Source organism: Vidua chalybeata, chromosome Z (genome assembly GCF_026979565.1).
Source record: "Vidua chalybeata isolate OUT-0048 chromosome Z, bVidCha1 merged haplotype, whole genome shotgun sequence".
Lineage (NCBI taxonomy): Eukaryota > Metazoa > Chordata > Aves > Passeriformes > Viduidae > Vidua > Vidua chalybeata.
The window spans coordinates 31,360,099-31,379,525 of NC_071570.1; the positions used below are offsets into that span (position 1 = coordinate 31,360,099).

The window sequence follows — 19,427 nt, forward strand, 5'->3', positions numbered from 1 at the left end:
TCCACAGGCACAAATATTTTCACATTTAATAGGAATAAGTAATCTCCACATAGGCTTTACTTTCATTAAGTACTGACTTCTCAAACAAAATTTATCCTATTTTTAAAGAGGTTACTTTAAGAATTCATATTGTTATGCAGTTAAATAAAAACCTGCCTTACTTAAAATGAAAGATAACAAATGACTCGTTCACATAGTCAGGCTTTCCATTAAAAATACAGAGCCTACATTCAATGGCAAAATTATCTTGAAATAAAACCAAGATATTTACCTTCCCATTCTACTGGAAAGTCACCAATTTGATACTGATATGCTTCACGATTTACTGCTTCTACAAATCTTCTTTCTGGTATAATCTGCCCTAAAGCAGAAAAAAAAAGAAAGAAAAATATATATTTATATTATCTATTTTATATATAATTTTATATAGCTATATATATAATATTAAAATATTTAATTATACTTATATATTTTTATATAATAGGTATTTTATATTATGTATTTCTATATATATTTTTAATTGTTGATTGACTTATAATTTTGAAAAAAACTGTATTTATTCATGTGAGTGCAACGGCATACAGGATGAAAACAAAAAATTAAAATACTGGGAAAATCATTACCATCTAGGTGTCCATTTGAAACATTATATTTCAGTAACTTCAAGAAAAGCTTCCATGTTCTAATTTGAAGCTGACTTGTATTATTGATCATGAAAAACAGTATTCAAAGTTCACTGGTTAGGTCTACAAAGCCATGAGGCCACATCATCTCCAATCACTGGCTTCTGCCCTGTGTTTGTGCAATTTTTCATAACTACCTATAAACTAAATATTTTCTTTGTTAAAAACCAAAAACCAGAAGGTAGGAATCTGATAGGGAACACTCAGTATATTGAAAGGGGAGACAGCGTGGGGAACCTGAACCTACATCCCACATTCTGATTCTATTACTGCTGAAGAAGAATTAAAAACTTTAAGGTGGTACACAGTAGATTGACTGTCAGATATTATGCTACTGTGTGGAGAAACCGTATTTTAATTTGCTTTTTAAATTAGCAGGTACTGGAAATATATGCAAGGTTCCCATCCCTCATAGGGAAAAACCTAACAGTATTACCTACGCTCTTTCTACCAGCTTCTTCTCTTCCTGGGGTGCTGATATGGAGAAATTTGACATTTTGAGGAAACACTAAGTATATCTGCATAAAATATTTTATTTCATAATGAAGTGATTAATGCAGTTCATTCCTTCAGTGTGTTTTCAACAAGTATTTCAACTGAGTTATTTTAAAACTGATACCAGTTGGCACTTGGAAACATTAGTAGCTAAACTCAAAACTATTATTTATTATTAAGTATTTAATACAGTAAAATAACTTGTATATAATGTGAAATTCCTTTTCTAAGATTTTTCTTTAGCTTTATATTTTATTTTTAAGCAATGCAACATTTTATTTTTTCAAGATATGCCATCAGGCAAAGACTATTGTGTAGAATGCCTTCATCTTCAAAATTAGATATTTTAATCAGTGTTGGAAGTTATATGATTGAAACTTATTTGTTTTAAAAGTATACAATTCCTATAAGATGATGAAATTATAGTTTGTACCTAACTGTAACACAATTTTTTTTTCAATAACACCATGGATGATTTAATTTCTTACACTGTTCATCTACAAAGCAAAACAAAGCTACAGAATTACTTTCTTCCCATGCAGAAGATTTCCAGAAAAGCTGAAGAGGTATCTAATTAGGGCTATCTAATCCTATACAAGTCTCAGAAAAAAACACTCTTCTCCAATCTTGCAAAGTTACTAGACTTTACTGTTAGAACAGCACCTTTTAAGAAACTGTCCATAATTTGAGTATTACACCATCTGAATAAATCACTATTAGAAAGAGTAGTGAATAACTGTTTTTTTCTAACTGCCACCACAACTTGTGACTGGTATTATTAAACAAAATATTCCACTTCTTATTCTGCTGCAAACTTTCATAAAACTCTCATAAAAACTCACCCTCCAGGTCCCACAGTCAAATCACACTGTAGAGCCAAACTCAAATTATTTCCCAAATATGTTATTTTGAGTACTGCTAGTGGCTTTTAAGAATCTCTGCATTTGTGATGTACACATGACACTAATTAACTTCAACTGATGATAACTGTCTGATTTGCTTGGTCCCCTAGGCTTTTTTTGGCAGACCAGCACTGACAAATAATTTACATAGGCTTTTGTAGGGAAGATTGCATTGAGGCCTCTTTAGATGTAATTAAAACATTCTACAGTTTAGGGAAGTGTTTTTCATACTAAAGATTGACTTCACTGACTGTTTTGCTTCCTATTAATTCATCCCCGTATTTTCAAACAAATACTTGGGTCTTTGCTACAGCAATGCAAGAAACTTCACTTGTAAAAGCATACATATGAAGCAATTAAAAATAGCACCATAAGAACAGTTTTAACTTTAACCTCATTTTCATGTGACCACTGTATGTTAGAAACACTTAAGAACGATTAATGTTTTAAATTGGGATTATATACATAACACAATATATCCAATTGCATCTTAAAAAGATAGCAGGTCTCTTCAGAAAGAATTTAGCAGACGTACAGAATAGTAACACAGAATAACAGATACAACATCGTTTAGATTGAACACCAAAGTAGCCAAGATTTGCACAAGTATTCAAGCCAGCAAAAGGGCCAAGAAGACTATGTAACTGACAGATCTTTCAGCAAGTTATAGAGTATTTACATATGTTACATTTATGTATTTTCTCACTTCACATATTTTCTTGAAACCTTTCAGTCCCAGTCTATGGAAAAACCAATGCTTCAGGACTGAAGTGAATTTGTATAAAAGCTCCAAAACAAAAGTGTTTAGCAGAAGTTTTGTGGCCTGCTGGAATAAGAAGGGGATAGTCAAAGCCAGCAAAGGAAATACTCAGTGAAACATAAAGGGGTAGCCAATGGCATAATGAAGCAGTTTCTAAATTTCTACAGCCTTATCCATACACTAAGGAGCCCAGAAACCAGGTTATATTTTCACAAAAAACTCCATGGTTAACAGTAGACATGCACAGATGTTATAAAATTAATATTTTAATTTTTCAGTAACTTCTAAGGAAGAGTCTTTCTATGGGCAAAATATCCTAGTTAATCCACAGCAGTCATTAAATATTATATACATGTCTTTACATTTAGAAAAAGCCATTGAAGAATCTTTCACATGAAAATAGATAATGAATCCCAAAACTGTGGTTCTATAAACAAATTATTACTATCAACAGCAATTTCTAAAAAAAAATATGTGTACACACTATTCTAAAGATCTTCAGGAGCCCTAGCTTGATTTTCACTGTTTACAAAACTAGTATTTGAAGAAGATTTCCTGTTAATCCTCAAACAAGTCTGCACAATGTGTGCAGCTAAAGAAACTATGGCACACATAATGAGTGAGAGCAGAAATGGGACCAGGAACAGGGAACTGGATGTTTCTGGTACCTGAACTGAGCTACCTGAACAAAAGCCCCTGTCACGTATAAAATATCAGCATGTTTTGCAGTCAGCAGTTGGAAAGAGGACCTCCCTCTCACACACTATTAGATTGTGAAAGTAACAATTCCCATTCAAACTGAATGAACATCAGATGTTCATGAGAACTCAGGATCAGGACTCTTTGGCTTGTTGATTTGCAATGTCTGCATGCTAAGAGTCCATGGAAGAAACACTCACTTAGATTTTTTTTTTTAATGCACAGACTGAACTTGCAGCATTTGTGAATTTAAGGCAAATGGCCTAAATTCCAGTTTGAACAGCAGTGCTCTAAACTTCATGATGAAAGACACATTTTTAAAGCATACCTTTTTACTGAAGTGCTATGTACTTTGAAGAGATTAAATTGTACTTTGTTGCATCCCGGGTTTGGGTTCAGATTAGGGTTCTGATCTGTGTTAGCTAGCCAAGTTCTGTGTATCTCCATGCACACCCTGTGTTTCCCCCCCGCCCCGTGGTGGTCAGCTCTGGATCTCTTACTATTGGAGCTAGCCCACGCCACTCCTGTAACCCCTCCCCCGTCCCATCTGGAGACTTCTGTGTCTGTCACCCCATTCCTGCAACCCCGTTCACCCCAGAGCCCCGTGTCCGCCCCTGCCACGTCCCCGTTGGTTACCCCGATCCATGTCACTCCCCCGTAGCCTGTCCCCATTGGGCGAGGAGGGCCTCTGCTTTCCTCGCACCACCCCCGATAAAACCCCACGTCCCCCCGGAATTTGGGGCCATTTTCATCCACACAAAGTTGGGAGCGGTCTGCGGCTTCTCCATCGCAGCTCCCACGGCCATTAAAGCTTCCAGCCGCCACACGGAGGGATTTGGACAATTCCCTCGCCTCTTTATTTCCTCTGTCGCGCCAACGGCAAAGTGTGGCCAGCCCGCCCTGGTGCGCAGCAACAGAAGCGCCCGGGAATCGCGACAAGCGCCAGTCCCGACGAGAAGCAGAGACGCCCAAGCTGGGCACTCAGGAGCTGACCAGGGCTGAGAAAAATAATGCATTGTCGCAGTACTTCATTCACTAACAGACTCTTATTTCCTTGTCAGCAATCCAGCATAAACTTCACCTACTCAAAACAAAGTTTTCTAAAATTTTTTTCAGCAGTATCTTACAAGGAGCTCTCGTTTGGTAACAGTGGCGGCTACCTGTCACGACCTCAAGCAGATGAGATGCGCCGGCTAGCACTGCCCGTGTGAGGCCGGGTGGCTGCCACGTGTGTGGGCACTCCAGGGAAACGGCGTCTGCCACCCTGATAGTGCTGAGTGCTGCAGCGTGGGTTATGCAGCTTTGGTAGCTTCACACACTGAGAGGAGATGAAGAGATGAGAGAAGGACACTTGTTTACGAGCCCAAAGAGTCTTTATTCCCCCAGGCGGGGCAGGAACAAAGACGCTCTTGGGGTGGATGCAGTGACAAAATGCCGACAAAACAAAGGATGGCAGCAGGTTAAACAGGGCGTGGGCGGACAGGGTGTAAACCTGCTTTGCCCAATGCAGACAAATGAGAGAGAAATGACACAGATTATAACAACCAATGGTAACAAAACAGAGGTGGATACAAAGTCCGGGGACAAATAGAAAGGCTAAGGTGAGGTGATTGATACAGAACTTTCTTGAAGAAGCTGGGGGTGGTTACAGGATTGACAACCAACAGGGAGTGAACAAACCCTGACTGATGGGACCAAATAAGGAGAAAACAGGGAGAGGTGAGAAGATTGACAGGTAACTGGGGATCTGAGTGGCAGGAACTCTCGGGGTAAACAACTTGGAACAAACCACAGTGAGGGGAAGAATGGGGGAGTACAAGGAACAAACCTAACTAACATTAATAAAACAACTGACTAAATAAAACCAAACCACAACAGGTAACCACCAAATGAACTGTAGATTTGCTAAATGTGAACCAGTACTTAAATTACCAAAACAACTGGTCTACAAGCAGTTCTTCATACCAAGCAAAGGAAGAACTACTTCTCTAGAAGAAACAAACATGGTTTTACGTATCTATAGGCTGCAGGAGCAGCCCATCACTATCAGAACAGGATCAAGAGTTTTCATCTCCACTGAAGAAGGGAAAAAAGTTTGATATAAAAGACAACCATGTTAATGGTGAGTATTGGTTCGTGAAAGCCACTATCTTTTCTTTGCATTGATTTTTTAGCTGAGAGAGTCTATTCACTGATGACTGTGTTTATGTTTTCTCATGGTCATATTTCCAGTGTTTCTGCAATAATTATCTTTACCTTAGGAAAGACATAAATATTTTAAAATAATGTCTTTTTCCCAAAGAATTATGGGGTTTTTTCCAAATTTAGATTTCTATGAGGTTAATTAACTTTTGCTTAGTGACAAATTAATAACTTCTACTTATTAGTTCAATTTATTAATTCAAACAATAAATACAGTATCCTGAAATAAAAAGTTAAGTATTTGCACCTAACATCTATCACTTACAGATTTAGTTATATTTTCTCCCATAAATAAACACTTTAAATTATCCAAAATGCTTTATGATTTATAAAATCGTAAAAGAAACACATTTTAACTTTTAAGAGCCAGCAAGGCCACAGATGTTCGATGGTTCTGATTTCCATTAACCTGAAATGAACAAGATCAGTGATTTCCAGTTTTACAGCAATGCAGGATCAAGTGCTATTACACTTGTTAAGTGCTGACTCAGCAAGTCTACAAAAGCTGTAAGTACCAGGCACTCACTGTCAAGAATTGTGTTTCAATTTTGCTACTTATATTTACATTTTAACAGAAATACATTTGGCTTTCCAGAGTTGTCTGCAAGTACTAATTTCTTCCCAAAGGAAGACATTTCCTCAGACTTCTACTGAAAGCTTAAAGCCAGGGAAATTGCTTCAATTTTTGGGAGCATGTACTGTCAAAGAAAAAGACTGACATACACTACAAACATCACAGTCCCTTTTCACTTCCCAAAAGGATTGCCAGTTGACAAAGTCAGTAACTTCCTCTGGCATCAGTGCCCATGGAACTCATGTATATTCACACAAATCTTATGTTTTGAAAACCTGCTGTATCGTAGACTGTGGCAGTTAAATTAAGTAACATTTGTTTGAGAAAAATTTCCTTCAAGGGACAAACCTCTCTGCTAAATATCCACTGCCATTGTAGCCTCGGGGTACAGGGGCTGCAGGATGCAGTGCCATCAGCTCCCACTCCCTGCTCACTGGAAAGCCTTATGTCTTCCTCCTCATCTGTGAAGCCCATGTATTTAAAAAGAAGCACAGTTTTGTAAATTAGTCTTTGATAAGCTTACTAGAATTACGCAACATTACATTCTTTTGGGAACTGAAGTGCAAACGATACTAGTACAAATGATAGTTCCTTGGTGAGCTGATGGAAGCTAAGTGGTCAGCCACAGAGAAGCTTTCTCCCAACTGTTCTTTTGGTTTCTTTTGGTCTATCAGATTCAAGAAACACTTTTCTATCAATTACTGTCAAAATGTGAATTAATCCAAGAATGAGGTGCTTAATTTATTCTGTAAATGTATGGAAAATGGCTTAAAATGGGAACTTAGCATGTATAAAGGGAATTTAGCAAGCAGATAGGAAGCGCACAATAACTTGTACTCATATAAATAAAAACATAATGCAGGGAGATAAAAAGGCAGTGATATAGGGAATAGAAACGGGTAAATGACAGCAAGGGTGTGAATCATAAATAAAATTAAAAGAAAGTCACAGCTATAAGGAACATCCATTTTGCAATATGACCCAACACGGCAGTGTTATGGACTGGTTTGGATGATTCATTACATTTCAATTAGAAATGAGTTTTCAATGAATCTTTTAAAAAAATTTATTTACCATCTTCACTTTTTCTAGAATAAATAGAGTTATTACAGCACATACATTCTCAGGGTACTAATACTTCTTTTGGGGGTTAGTATATTTTAATGAATTTTACAAAAGGATTACAGGTGTGAGATTTGCAAAAAAAAATTCAGTCTTATACAGGGTCTGAACACAATTACAGCTAATACTGTACTGCACTTGAAGGATTAAAGAATACTGGTACTACTATTTTATTGTGTTCGCTTTCCATTGTGGAGGTTAGGGAAGAACACCCACCTGTTTCAGCCACAGTCAACCCAATAGTGAAACTTCTGAAGAAAAGTTAGTTAAAATCCTTGAGATGTATTACCCACTTCATGTATATGCATATCCTACAAACATTTAAAGAGCCCTAAATGTTATTCTTTTTTCTACAAAATGGCATCTTTCATTTACACAAAAATAAAGAATGTTTCGTTTACTTGGTTAGAGATAAACAAGTATTACAAAGGTACTTTTGTAAACAATGTTAAACAACACACACTGGTAAGCAATATTTTAATTGATTAATAGTAATGTAAAATCATTTAGCATTCAACAGGTTTTTGGGATGGTTTGTTTAATTACCCTCTAGCTTTACACTGTTAGGTTACTTTCAAAGCTCTCTTCAAAAGTTTGTTTCTTTAAGCTAGCCTGTGTGCATGCACCCATTAGTTAAGGTACTTTCCAGTAACACTGATCTGGAGAAAAAACCCTATAGTTTAGCTGATTTTAGTGGGCTCAGAGTGGTGTAGGTGGTGAAGAAATTAAAAAAAGCCTTCACATACTCAAGGAACTGCAGCAATACCTGATCTGCTTTCAAACCTAATTTGAGCAGAAAAAGACTTAAAGTACAACAGCTGAGAACAAGGACTAACTGTAAGCTGAAGCTTTTTACATCTGAGTCAACCCATTATTTTATTTTTCTACTCAACTCTCAGATTTTGTGTGGTCTCTTTTCAAGTTAGAATGAGCAAATACACACATAAAAAGCAATATACAATTGATGATTTTCCCTGTTCTAGTTCCACAGTCCCAGCTTAACTAAATTGTAGACTAAACAGAAAAAACTGAGGTTTATGTGCTTTCACAGTATGTACATAGGTACCTAATCATTAAATACCTATTTGAATGCTCATAGATTTAAGAGTATTGCACCAGGTGCAACTATTGTAATAGTTGTCAATAAGTTTATACAAAAATTTCTATGTGAAAGCATTTACCCTGATGCCAGAGAAAGAAAAGAATGACCACTTTTGGATGGCGACCTTTAGAATTGTATAGCTTGTAATAACTGCAATACAAGTGTTTGACAGGCAGAGTTTACAGCTACCAAAAACACAAGCTGTGATACTCATAAACTCTATAACCAAACAATTTCATTTCTTGTTACATTAAAGACTAGTAGGTTCCTAAACCTACTGGTAGTAAAATTAAAAACAGTTACTGTATTATGCTTTATCAATTTAATCTCTAAAATGCAAACTCTCAGAAATAAAGACACTCAGAGAGATTTTCACTATTGCAAAGTTGCTCAATTAACCTAATTAGCATTCCAAATCATTCTTTGGGGTGAGCAGCTAAGATATGTGATCCTTATGTCTTTGTATTAAGATGTCACACAAGCACTTTAATTCTTAAATATCAAAAACACATGACTTGTGTCTCACCATACTAAACTCTGCATTGCCCAGCTGTGGAGAACTCCGTTTCTAGTTTCTGCAACACTTGAGTGCCTACTGACCTCAAAACTCTTATTTGTTGACCTTCCTTAACTGCAGCAAAGGATGGCACCAATGCAGACTACTAATTATGAGGAAAAGACTTCTGGACACAGCTTGGTGTGTATAGCTGCCTTGCGGTGCTTTAAGAGCTACAGGCAGAAATCTCTAACATCAAGATTATAGAAAACATCTCAACACTGAACTGCTCCACAGTCTTAAGATGCACAGATATTCAGAAACAAAGTTGTCAAGGATTGACAATGATAGTGCTTTACTGCTTCTATTAAAAAAGATGACACTTCAGAAATATTTGACAGTTTTCTTCTCCTGTCCTCTTTTTTCCATAAAGACAGAAAGGGACAGAAATATACAAATTTGTTATATTCTATCATAATATTTGTCTCAATGGCATTTCTTACTAAGTGTTTTGATAACATGAATTTCTTTTTTGTGACTACATTTTTTTTTTGTAAATTATGAACATAATGAGACTTGTTACTCAGACAAATAAATCCAAATCTTACACATTCTCTCCTATCTGTGTATGAATGAGAGGGAGTATGCCACAGATGAGATGAGATTTTCACCCCTAAAAAGATAATCTATATTAGTATATTTCAATACTGTTCATTTTCTAAACTGGGAATTTATTATACAATCAAATTACATGTATGATAAATCTTCTGTAATTATCCGTAAGAGTCTTATCTTTCAGTGTAAGGACACTTCTGATTTACAGTTGCATTTTACATACTGTACAGATGACTGCATGTATATTAAAAGATCAAAATTCAAACATTTTTAGTTCAAATCAATTAAACTGAAAAATCTTTCCCTTCTGGCTGCCTATATTTCTCTTTAATCATGGTCAGTATAGGACCTTATTACAAGTAATTTGTTACTACAGGATGGAGGAAAAAATGCTAGCCTCACAAGTTTTGTCATTTTTCCCCCCACTTCCCCTGCAGGCTGCTATTGTTGATGGCCTTTATGGAAATATAAATTCAATCAGCAGCTGCAAATTTCATGAGATGTCCATCTTCATGCTGAATTTCTAACTGAGTGTCAAAACAATCTGTGGATTTCTCCCTGATGAAACCCACTTTGAATTGTAAATTTCTGCAATTTTCCCATGTTAGAATTTGAGCTGCACTAAAATAGAGCCAGCCCATATATAGTGCCTGCCAGACTGAGACAAATAATTTTCCCCTTCATTATCTCAACTCTGACACTGAAAGGGTTAAAAGTAACCCAAGAAAAATTATCTGTTTCTTTTTTATTTTACATAAAAAATTAAATCTCATTTGTTCTTTTTAGAAGAAAAATAAAAAGGCCTTCAAAACACTCCAAATACTCTCAAATCAGTTATTTTTTATCTGCTATTCGTTTTACAGTATTTTGCAGTGATAAACCCCCAGAAAGTAGCTGCAATAGAACTTAAAGAATTTTCTGTGGTGCCAAAATAGTTCATAGAGATAGTTTGTTTCTTCTAAGTCCCAACTTATATTAAATCTTGATGGAAAACAGAAAATAGATGCATAAATTACAAAAATCAAAACTTTAGTAAAGTTTCAAACTGTTTACTCTTTTCTGAAGATAATAAAACAAAATAAAGTTTCTCATTCAATTACTGTTTCTTGTAGTAGCTTAGGAGGCGCACATAGCTTACCAGGTATATTATAGCAGTTCAAATATTTTGCTTTAGACAAATATTTGTTTCTCTCTTCTTTATACATTGACATGAAATATATAAAACAATACCACTTAACCGATTTGAAAGCCAACTAATTAGCCTGTTTATTATATACAAAGGAAGTAAGAAATATTCACAGAGAGAAATTCACAATTAATGATGATGTATATATTCATGCGGTTGAGAACTAATTGACTTTATTTTTTCCTCTCTGGGGATAAATACTGTGGTGGGATGGGTGAAGGGTTTACTGAACTGCACTTCACCATCACTGAAAAAAATGACACTGTATTGGATGTTTCCATACAAATACCACATTCTAAAACACAAGCCTGTCTTTCAGTTCAGAGAAAATTCAAATGGGTATCTTCTTTTGTATACACCAAACTTTCAGTTCATTATCAGAATGAGGAAAGAAACCTAAAAGTGAGCTACAGAGTAATTCCATTGCAAAAGATTTTCAGTGTACTATGGCTTAATCACTTTATCATTTCTACTTCTTTTATCACTACATCATTTCTTCAGCTGAGTCATTCCCCATTCCCTGCTCCCTCCTTCAGTTACCTGTCCTGCATTCTGGTTTATGTGAACTGGAAGGACCTGAGAGTTGATCACAATTCCAAAGCCTCAAAACTGATCTACACACTTTCCCTCACTGGTTTCTTAAACTTCAGTATAATTAATTCAGTGATTTAACAACCAATAAATATGCAAGAGCGCTAGTCTGTCAAAAATAAGGTTAGTCTCCAAAAAACACCCCAGGAAAGAATGCTGGTATGCAGCTGGAGAAGGACTTGCAGTAGGTGAAATCTTATGCTCTGGCAAATGGATAGGTCAGAGGGGCATGTCGCTCAGAGGAAAATTACTGGGCTTCCTACACTTACTAAACTGACCCTTATAAATTTGCTATTCTTAGCATGTTTCCTGCTCAGAATGACAAAAACACCCCTCAACTTTGCTGAAAATGTTATTTGGACTGAACTCTGATTTCGTTTCATTGAGTTACAGCATCCAGATCAAATAATCTTGATACTTTCACTTTTAGTTGTCATATAGTTATTAGCTTTAACAGCAAAACAAAGACACACACCAATCTCTCCTCTAATACAAGTAATTTTATATAGTGAAGCAGATGTTCTATCCACATGGTTTCCAGTCACAAGTTTTAGTTATGAATTCTGCTCGGGTAGGTAGCAAGAGTGGTAATTACTAAATGTATTATAATAGCTTTCATTATAATAGATTCTTGACTATTATTTGGTTATTTTTATCTGTGGAGCCTACCAGAATGGAAGGTAGGCATAACAAGACAATCTAGTTGTATTTCTCAAAATATTTAGAGAACTACTTATAAGAGCTTTTAATCATTTCAAAGCACAGGAACAAAGAATCCTTCCTAACTGGATTAATCATTTAATAGCTGGCCTCTTTAGGATTTAACTTTATTTTGTATTATTTCAAAACTTCACAATTTCTCAAAAAAAATTACTTATATTTTATCCTTATCTTCCAAGTTCTAGGTCATATTAAAGTGCAGGGTGTTGAAGCACTTCCAAAGGAAGCTGATTAAACTTCCATCGAATCCATGAAAGTGCAGAATTTTCCAATTTATGTGTGGAGTCACGTTTGCTAACCTCTAGGCATCCTACCAAAACTGAAAACACCAAAGTAATTCAAAACTTAGGGAAGTAAATGAAAACGGAAAACAGTGTTAATAAGCCACACAAAGATATATAAAAGAAAACCCACAGCAGTACAAACCCATCTGTGATCCTTTAAAAACCAGTATGATCTATGTATTTCCCCAATGCCATCTTCTGCACTATAAAGCCACTGAAGAAGTGTGATTCCCTTTTTCCTTCCAATATAACCTAGGATAACACTAAACCTGTACTTTGGCCAGGTATCAGAAGTACAACAAAATTTGTAACTTTTATGGTATTAAGGTACAGATTGCATTACTGCAATCTGCAGATTGCATGACTTTCCTCCCACATTAAAAAGCTTTGCTCTTAATTTAATAACACCTCCTGCACACACATGCATAGAAGTTCAAGAAGATTTCCTTTTTCTCACCTTCATCCAAAGACAACTAAAAAAGTTTGTAAATGGCAAGACTGCTTAAAAAGGTTGGGAGCACTACTACCTTATGAAGCTGATTTTTAAAATACAGCATAATTATTGCTAATACTGGAAGCAGGCAAAAGTGAAGTGAATAATAATAAAAAAACAACAGATCCATTTTTTTTTCATCCAAATGTCCTGTTGCAAGGTAATCCCTATGCAATCTAATCATTCAATTCAAAAAAAAAACTTGAAAAATATCTTGTTGAAAATTGCTGTGAAGTTTAACTAAGTCTTATAAAGCAAACAATAAATAGTTTCCAAAGCAGGCACATGCAGTGGTTAAAACTCTGTTATTTGGAGGACAGCCAGTTGATTCACCACATGCCCCCTCTGGGAACATGAACTCTCATATGTTCTACGTGGCCTTCACAGTTTATGGCACTTTGACAAGGAAGCGGGGATATGATACACAAAGAATACTGCAACAGTGGCCAGTTGTCCAGTGCCATAACCTTGTAACTAAATTCTCTCTGGAAAAGCCTGTAGAAAAGCACTTGACACCAGCAAGAAGAGAAAAAAGAAGCAATACAGTTGTTACCTTTGAGAGAGAAGGAAACAGAATCACAGTACTTCCATCAGCTGATGGATCCCTAGAGAAAAATTGTCATATTAACCCAGTAAAGTCCCAGAGAAATTAAAAAGTGAATGGAAATGTCAGCTTATCCCTCAGGCAAAACCTGATTCATTTCTAGAATTCTATAAGCATTGCTTAGATAATGGCATCTATAATAACACTGCATCACCCCATTATACACAAGGTTTTTCTTTTAAAAGGAAACAAGGTTAATATCCAGCCTCTCAAAATTTTTTCTCAGTATAATAGAAATCTGCGTGCAGGTTTGCAGAGATGCTTGTGTTCCAGACCTCTGAACCACTAGCAAAACTGTAAGAATAATCATGTTGCTCAGCAATCTCCAGTATCACTATTTATGATAGCCTTGAAAGCCTCATTTGGAGTGATGCCATGCTAATTAATGCATAATCAAACAAACATTATCCTTTTTCTGTTATTCTATACATTAAGTGTAATTTTCAAATGTTTTCCATCAATGAGATTATCAACAAAAAGAATTTAGAATCACCAAATATCCTAAAGAAGCTGTACACACAATAGAAGAGTTCTCTAAATCTTGATGTAAAAGGAAAAATATAATCACTAAACAATTTCTAGGCATCTGCCATCAAATCCTAACCTTCCATGTTCATTAATATTTACAGCTGCATTCCTAGTCACCACTAAAACTAGCACAAGTTTCAATGTCTTTCTTTCATTTATTCAAAGATTAGCTCGAACTGTTTTATTATTTGCCTATTTTCTCTTGACAAAGGGAAAAAAACCCAACTAACCAGCTACCATCAAAAAACTGTTTCACAGTTGTTTCCTATGACATTTCAACTCCACTACACAAACTTCCCTCCCTCAAGGACATTAGTCTTACAGAATTTAGCTGTCAACCATGCAGACAGAGATGTTAAAGACTCTCTAAGTTTAATTTCTCTTGTAGTCTGCATCACAAATAGCATGTTCAGTGTACTGTCCTACAGAGGAAGTATTGAAAGGAGAGCACTGAAAAGGAAAACAGGAGTGTATGGATTCTCCCATCCAGCAGAATGGAACACCTTTGGAAAAAAAAGAGGTGAGCATAGGGGATCCACCTTTTCTCTGAAGGCAAACAGTGGAAGTCCTGTCTATGATACAGCGTAGAACCTATCAGACTAATCCAACATCATATCCTATACATCCATCAGGAAAGTTGTCTTCTAACAATTTTTTCCACCACTTTAGTTTCTTTAGCACCAATGAAACATCTATTACTTACACTACCTTAACACCTACTATACTGAAGAAACTACCAATCACTTTCCTTTTAGTCCACTATTTCGTTTTTCAGATGCAGACATGGTATTTGTTAGGTCTTTACCATGCTTTAAAAAATATTCTAATGAATAATACTTATATTGTCTACGTTAAATATATTTTGCATTCTGTCTTACATTTTACAAGTTGCAGGTTCTTTTTCTCTACATAGAATTAAGTACTGTGTTTCAGTCCTCATTCATCTTCAGTAATGTTTTACTCATCGCATTTACACAAATCTTCTCATGCATCCAATAGCATCTTTTCTTTTGAGCCAACTCTGTCAACTTTTTATACTTTTGGCCAACTTCCTTATGCTGTATGTCTTCCTAATTAGTAATGTCATAATTTCTTTAGTCAGCTCAATCTTCCTTCTAGTCCTCTCTTTTCTCCCCAGTTTAGTTGGTCTAATTGAAATAATTTCATTTAGTCCAACTAGATAAAATGGGTAGACATATATACTTACAGATCCAAATCGAGAGCCAACGCATTCTTGAACCTCATTGCACAGAAATGGCTCAGTATTTTACAGAAACACCTCAGAATCTCTGCATCCACGCCTGTTCACTTAAAAAATGCATCAGAACCCCATTATGCCAATGTCAGTCCAAGAGTTTGCCATCTTATTCATGCGGCTATCCATTCTTGCCTAGAAATTACCTCCTATAAACTGTTTCAATTTCACAAGCAGTTATGAGGTCTTCTATTGCATATGATTTATGAAAACATAATTATTTTAAAACATTAACACTTTAAAGTATTAAATAGTGATGATTTAACCTACTGTGTAAACTTTACAGTAACACAGAAGTTTCAGTCTGCCGCTAACTTAAAAAATAAATCTGAATGCCTATTGAAAAGACACAAAATAAAGCAATACTGAGTAAATTACAAACTGCCATCTAAGAACACAAAAATTTCCAAATTCACAGAAGTATTGCCTTCATCATCTGCAAGGTCTTTCAGCACAACAGAAGGCAAGCTACAGAACACACCTTGGGAAACTACCCTGAGAAAAAGAGGCATGTGCATGAGGCATGTATTCAGAGATATGCTAGCTACAAATGAGCTGGGTAGTCAAAAGGGGTCAAATGTTATTGCTACTTGTGAATTGTAACTAAAATTATGCACAACGGTTGCTATACTTTTCACAGCTTGAGGGTATGAGGGGGAGGTAGGTGAAAAAGAGAGAATTAATATTAGTGAATACTGCATACATATTATAATTTGTGTGGCTTCTGCAAGGCCATAGAAGTGACAGAAAAAAACCTCACAATTTGAGATAGGTCAGTTTTAAATAAAAAATCACTTATTTCTGAATCAACACTGTACCAAGAGTCACCTTAGTATAAATAAAACTTAAAAAGCCCAAAACCCAACAGATTACGCTGTCAGTTTTAGAAATTATAATGCGCTTCAGAGAGTAAATGTTCTTCTCCACAATTGAACAGATGGAATTTCTTATTGTTTGTTAACTGGACCAATACCTAAAATACAGTTCAAATTAAACTGAAAGATACTGCCTTCTAAGAAGAGGTGCATCATCCCAAAAATAATGAGTGCTGTAGAGATTGAGCTGACATCATTATATCACACTATACATTTCTGCAATACTTAAATTATATGTTAAAGACTAATACACAGTGGTTTAATTTGAGGAAAAACACACACATTTTGTATTGGTAGTTGTCATGAATAAACAGTATTTTGTGTCTCTGTTTAGGAAGAGTCTGTATGACTTAGCAATTTTGTATCTGGTAGTTATGTGCTGTTATTTCTTGACTGTTGCTGCTCTGCTTGTTAGTCAACTGGTACTTTTTTCATTTGTATCTACTAATACTCATTCCTCATTGGTGGAATTGGTTGAACCAATTGGATTGGAAAGGGAGGGATTGGTTGAACCTATAAATGTAGGCCACTCATTCTGGAGTGACCTTTAGTGTCAAACCAAGACAGCAGAGGAAAAAAAAGAACAAAACACTGCAGCATGAAATTCCTCTAGATCTCAAATGCTGATACATTTCTGCTCACTTTCCCCCTCTAAACTGTTTTACCAGTTAAAAAATCAGTTATAAATGGACCGAATCACAAATATCAATCACCGCCCAATATTAAAGCTCCCACCAAAGAGTGCTTTTCAAAACTTTTCAGTCCTTTTAATTCCATTATTCCATTTGTTTTTTAACTATATTCATTATGAGGAAAATTTCTGATTTGATCCAACCCTTTTCCACCTCTCACCTTATTGCCAATGTTTACTTATTTGGCCTTTCATGGTATTTCCTCTATAGAGTCCGTCAACAATACTGCTTTCAAAAAAAAAAAAAAAAACAAAAAAAAAAACAAAAACAAAACCAAAACAAAACAAAACAAAACAAAAAAAAAAAAACACCAAAAAAAAAAAAAAACCAACCAAAAAAAACCCAAAAAACCCCCAAAAACAGTACCACACCCTTTCTCACTACAGTTGCATTTTCTGTCTATGCTACTTCATTGGCTTCCAGCTTTTTCTACTGCATCAGCAAGATGAGCTAGAAAAGATCCAGTGTACTACTGCATTTACAGCAATTGTTCTAACAGCTACTCTCAGAAATAAGTAACTAATAATTATCTTGGACTACTTACAGGGCAAGTGCCTCATGGCACTGCCTGTCCTTCATCCCTGCTTGTCTTCCTGTGTTTCACCTCTGAAGACACTGTAATCTTTGCAACACAAACACCCTTCAGACAAGTATTTGTAGTACAGATACCACAATATAAATCAAATCACTCTTACTATTTCTTTCTGATTCAAATTACTGCTAAGCACCCACCATAGTTCTACTGAGTTTCCTATCACAATGTTCACCCATCTTATACATAGAAACAAATTCTTCTCTACTAAGAGTTTAGTCCTGCCTCCTTCTGTCTTACCATCTCTCTGACTGGCTTCTCCAAATACATGTATAATTTTCATATAAAAAATTGCATGCCTAAACCAGGTCTTATTATCCTCCCTTTCCACATATTCATTATGAATGCCATCATTCGCCTTCTTTCTTTCTAGTACTCAGGACTTCTCTCTGATGTGTCAGTTCTTTCTGCATAGGATATTTTCTGTATCATTTTCCTGATTTTCCACACTGCTAAATCTGCCATTCAGACACAATTATGACAAAATAATTTTCCCACATCAAGGTATATGCATCCCACCCTACTCATGAATTTGTAATACTGCTGCAAAGATTAGTTATCTAGTCAGGAACTGTGGGAATTCAAGTGTGTCTTTAGACCCTCTACAAGGTTTCTATTTTTCACTTGGACTACAGGGTCCTTTGTTTTCAAACTCCTATGCAAGGAGGAGTCTCCTCTGTACCCTTCTCCTCTTTCTATAGCCTGAGACACGTGGACTTCAATCACATATGGGTCTGTGTCAACCAAGCAAAACTTATTTTCTGATTCTATTCACTAAATGGAAGAACTCCATGAATAACCACAAAGTAATTTAAAAATTTTCTTTTACCTTCTATTTGACATGAAGTATAAAATTTCCACCATGAAAGGGTTGTGGTTTTGCTAATGAGGATAGCCATTACTATCCATATTTATCTACAGTACCTCTTCTTAGGCATCAACTTTAAACATCTTGAATAAAGGCTATCCTTCCATCTCAATGACAAGTAGGTACTAGACACTAGCAAGACATTGCTGTGGCTCATAGGCATAATAAAAATCTGAAAATAAATTTAAACAACACAGATGGGAAAAATAGTGCCACAACATACAGGATGATAAAAGAAAAGTAGATATGGCTCTTGTTCTTTCCTCAGCAGTACAGAAAATTTTGAAGTAGTTCTACAGCAGGTCTTTTCCTACTATAAGATAAAAATTTGAAATAACTGTATATAAACTATATACAGTTTCACCAGCAGCAACTGTGCTTCACTATTCTTCCAATTTAATTCTTTTTCTTCTAGTTTCAGAAGAAGGTGCTTCTTTTCAAGATTTTTTTTGTTGTTGTTTGGTAGAATATGGAAGATAGAAAACAGGCATCGACAGACAATGAAATTGCAGTAAGGAGGAAGTTAAATATTTGAGATTTCCTAACATACTTTTTTGTTTGATTTTTTCTTAAACACCTGAAGGGAGAAAGAGATAGTAAGGGAGGCTGAAGGAAAAATGACAAGGAATCATCACTGCTATTGCATTACATGGAGCAATGTCAGTGTATGAGTCAAGATGCCTATAATCCACTTAGCAGCCTTGTGCTGGTTTTGGCTGGAGTAAAGGCAGTTTTCTTCATGGTGGCTGGCATGGGGCTGCATTTTGTATTTGTGCTGAATACAGGGTTGATAATAAAGAGATGTTTTTGTTGCTGAGCAGAGCTCACACAGAGCCAAGGTCTTTTTTGGTTTTTCACCACCAATTACTGCCATGGTGGTGAGAGGACTGGGAGTGCCTGGGAGGTTGGGAGGACACACAGCCAGGACAGGTGACCCCAGCTGACCAAAGGTATACTCCAGACAAGGTGACATTACTATACAAAGCAGGGCAAAAAGGAGTAAGGGGAGGACATTCAGAGTGACACCACTTATCTTCCTCAGTAACCATTACACTGCTATCTTGAGATAGCTGATTTTCTTCTATATAT

At 35.8% G+C, this 19,427-nt stretch overlaps 1 protein-coding gene across 1 annotated transcript in view; it reads right to left on the reverse strand.

The window, feature by feature from the left end:
* NDUFAF2 (NADH:ubiquinone oxidoreductase complex assembly factor 2) overlaps positions 1-19,427 on the reverse strand; it is a 67,697-nt gene that overhangs the window by 23,106 nt on the left and 25,164 nt on the right. The window contains exon 2 of the mRNA XM_053969103.1: positions 272-361. Coding sequence (XP_053825078.1) covers positions 272-361 — 90 coding nt within the window. The remainder of the gene's footprint in view (positions 1-271; positions 362-19,427) is intronic.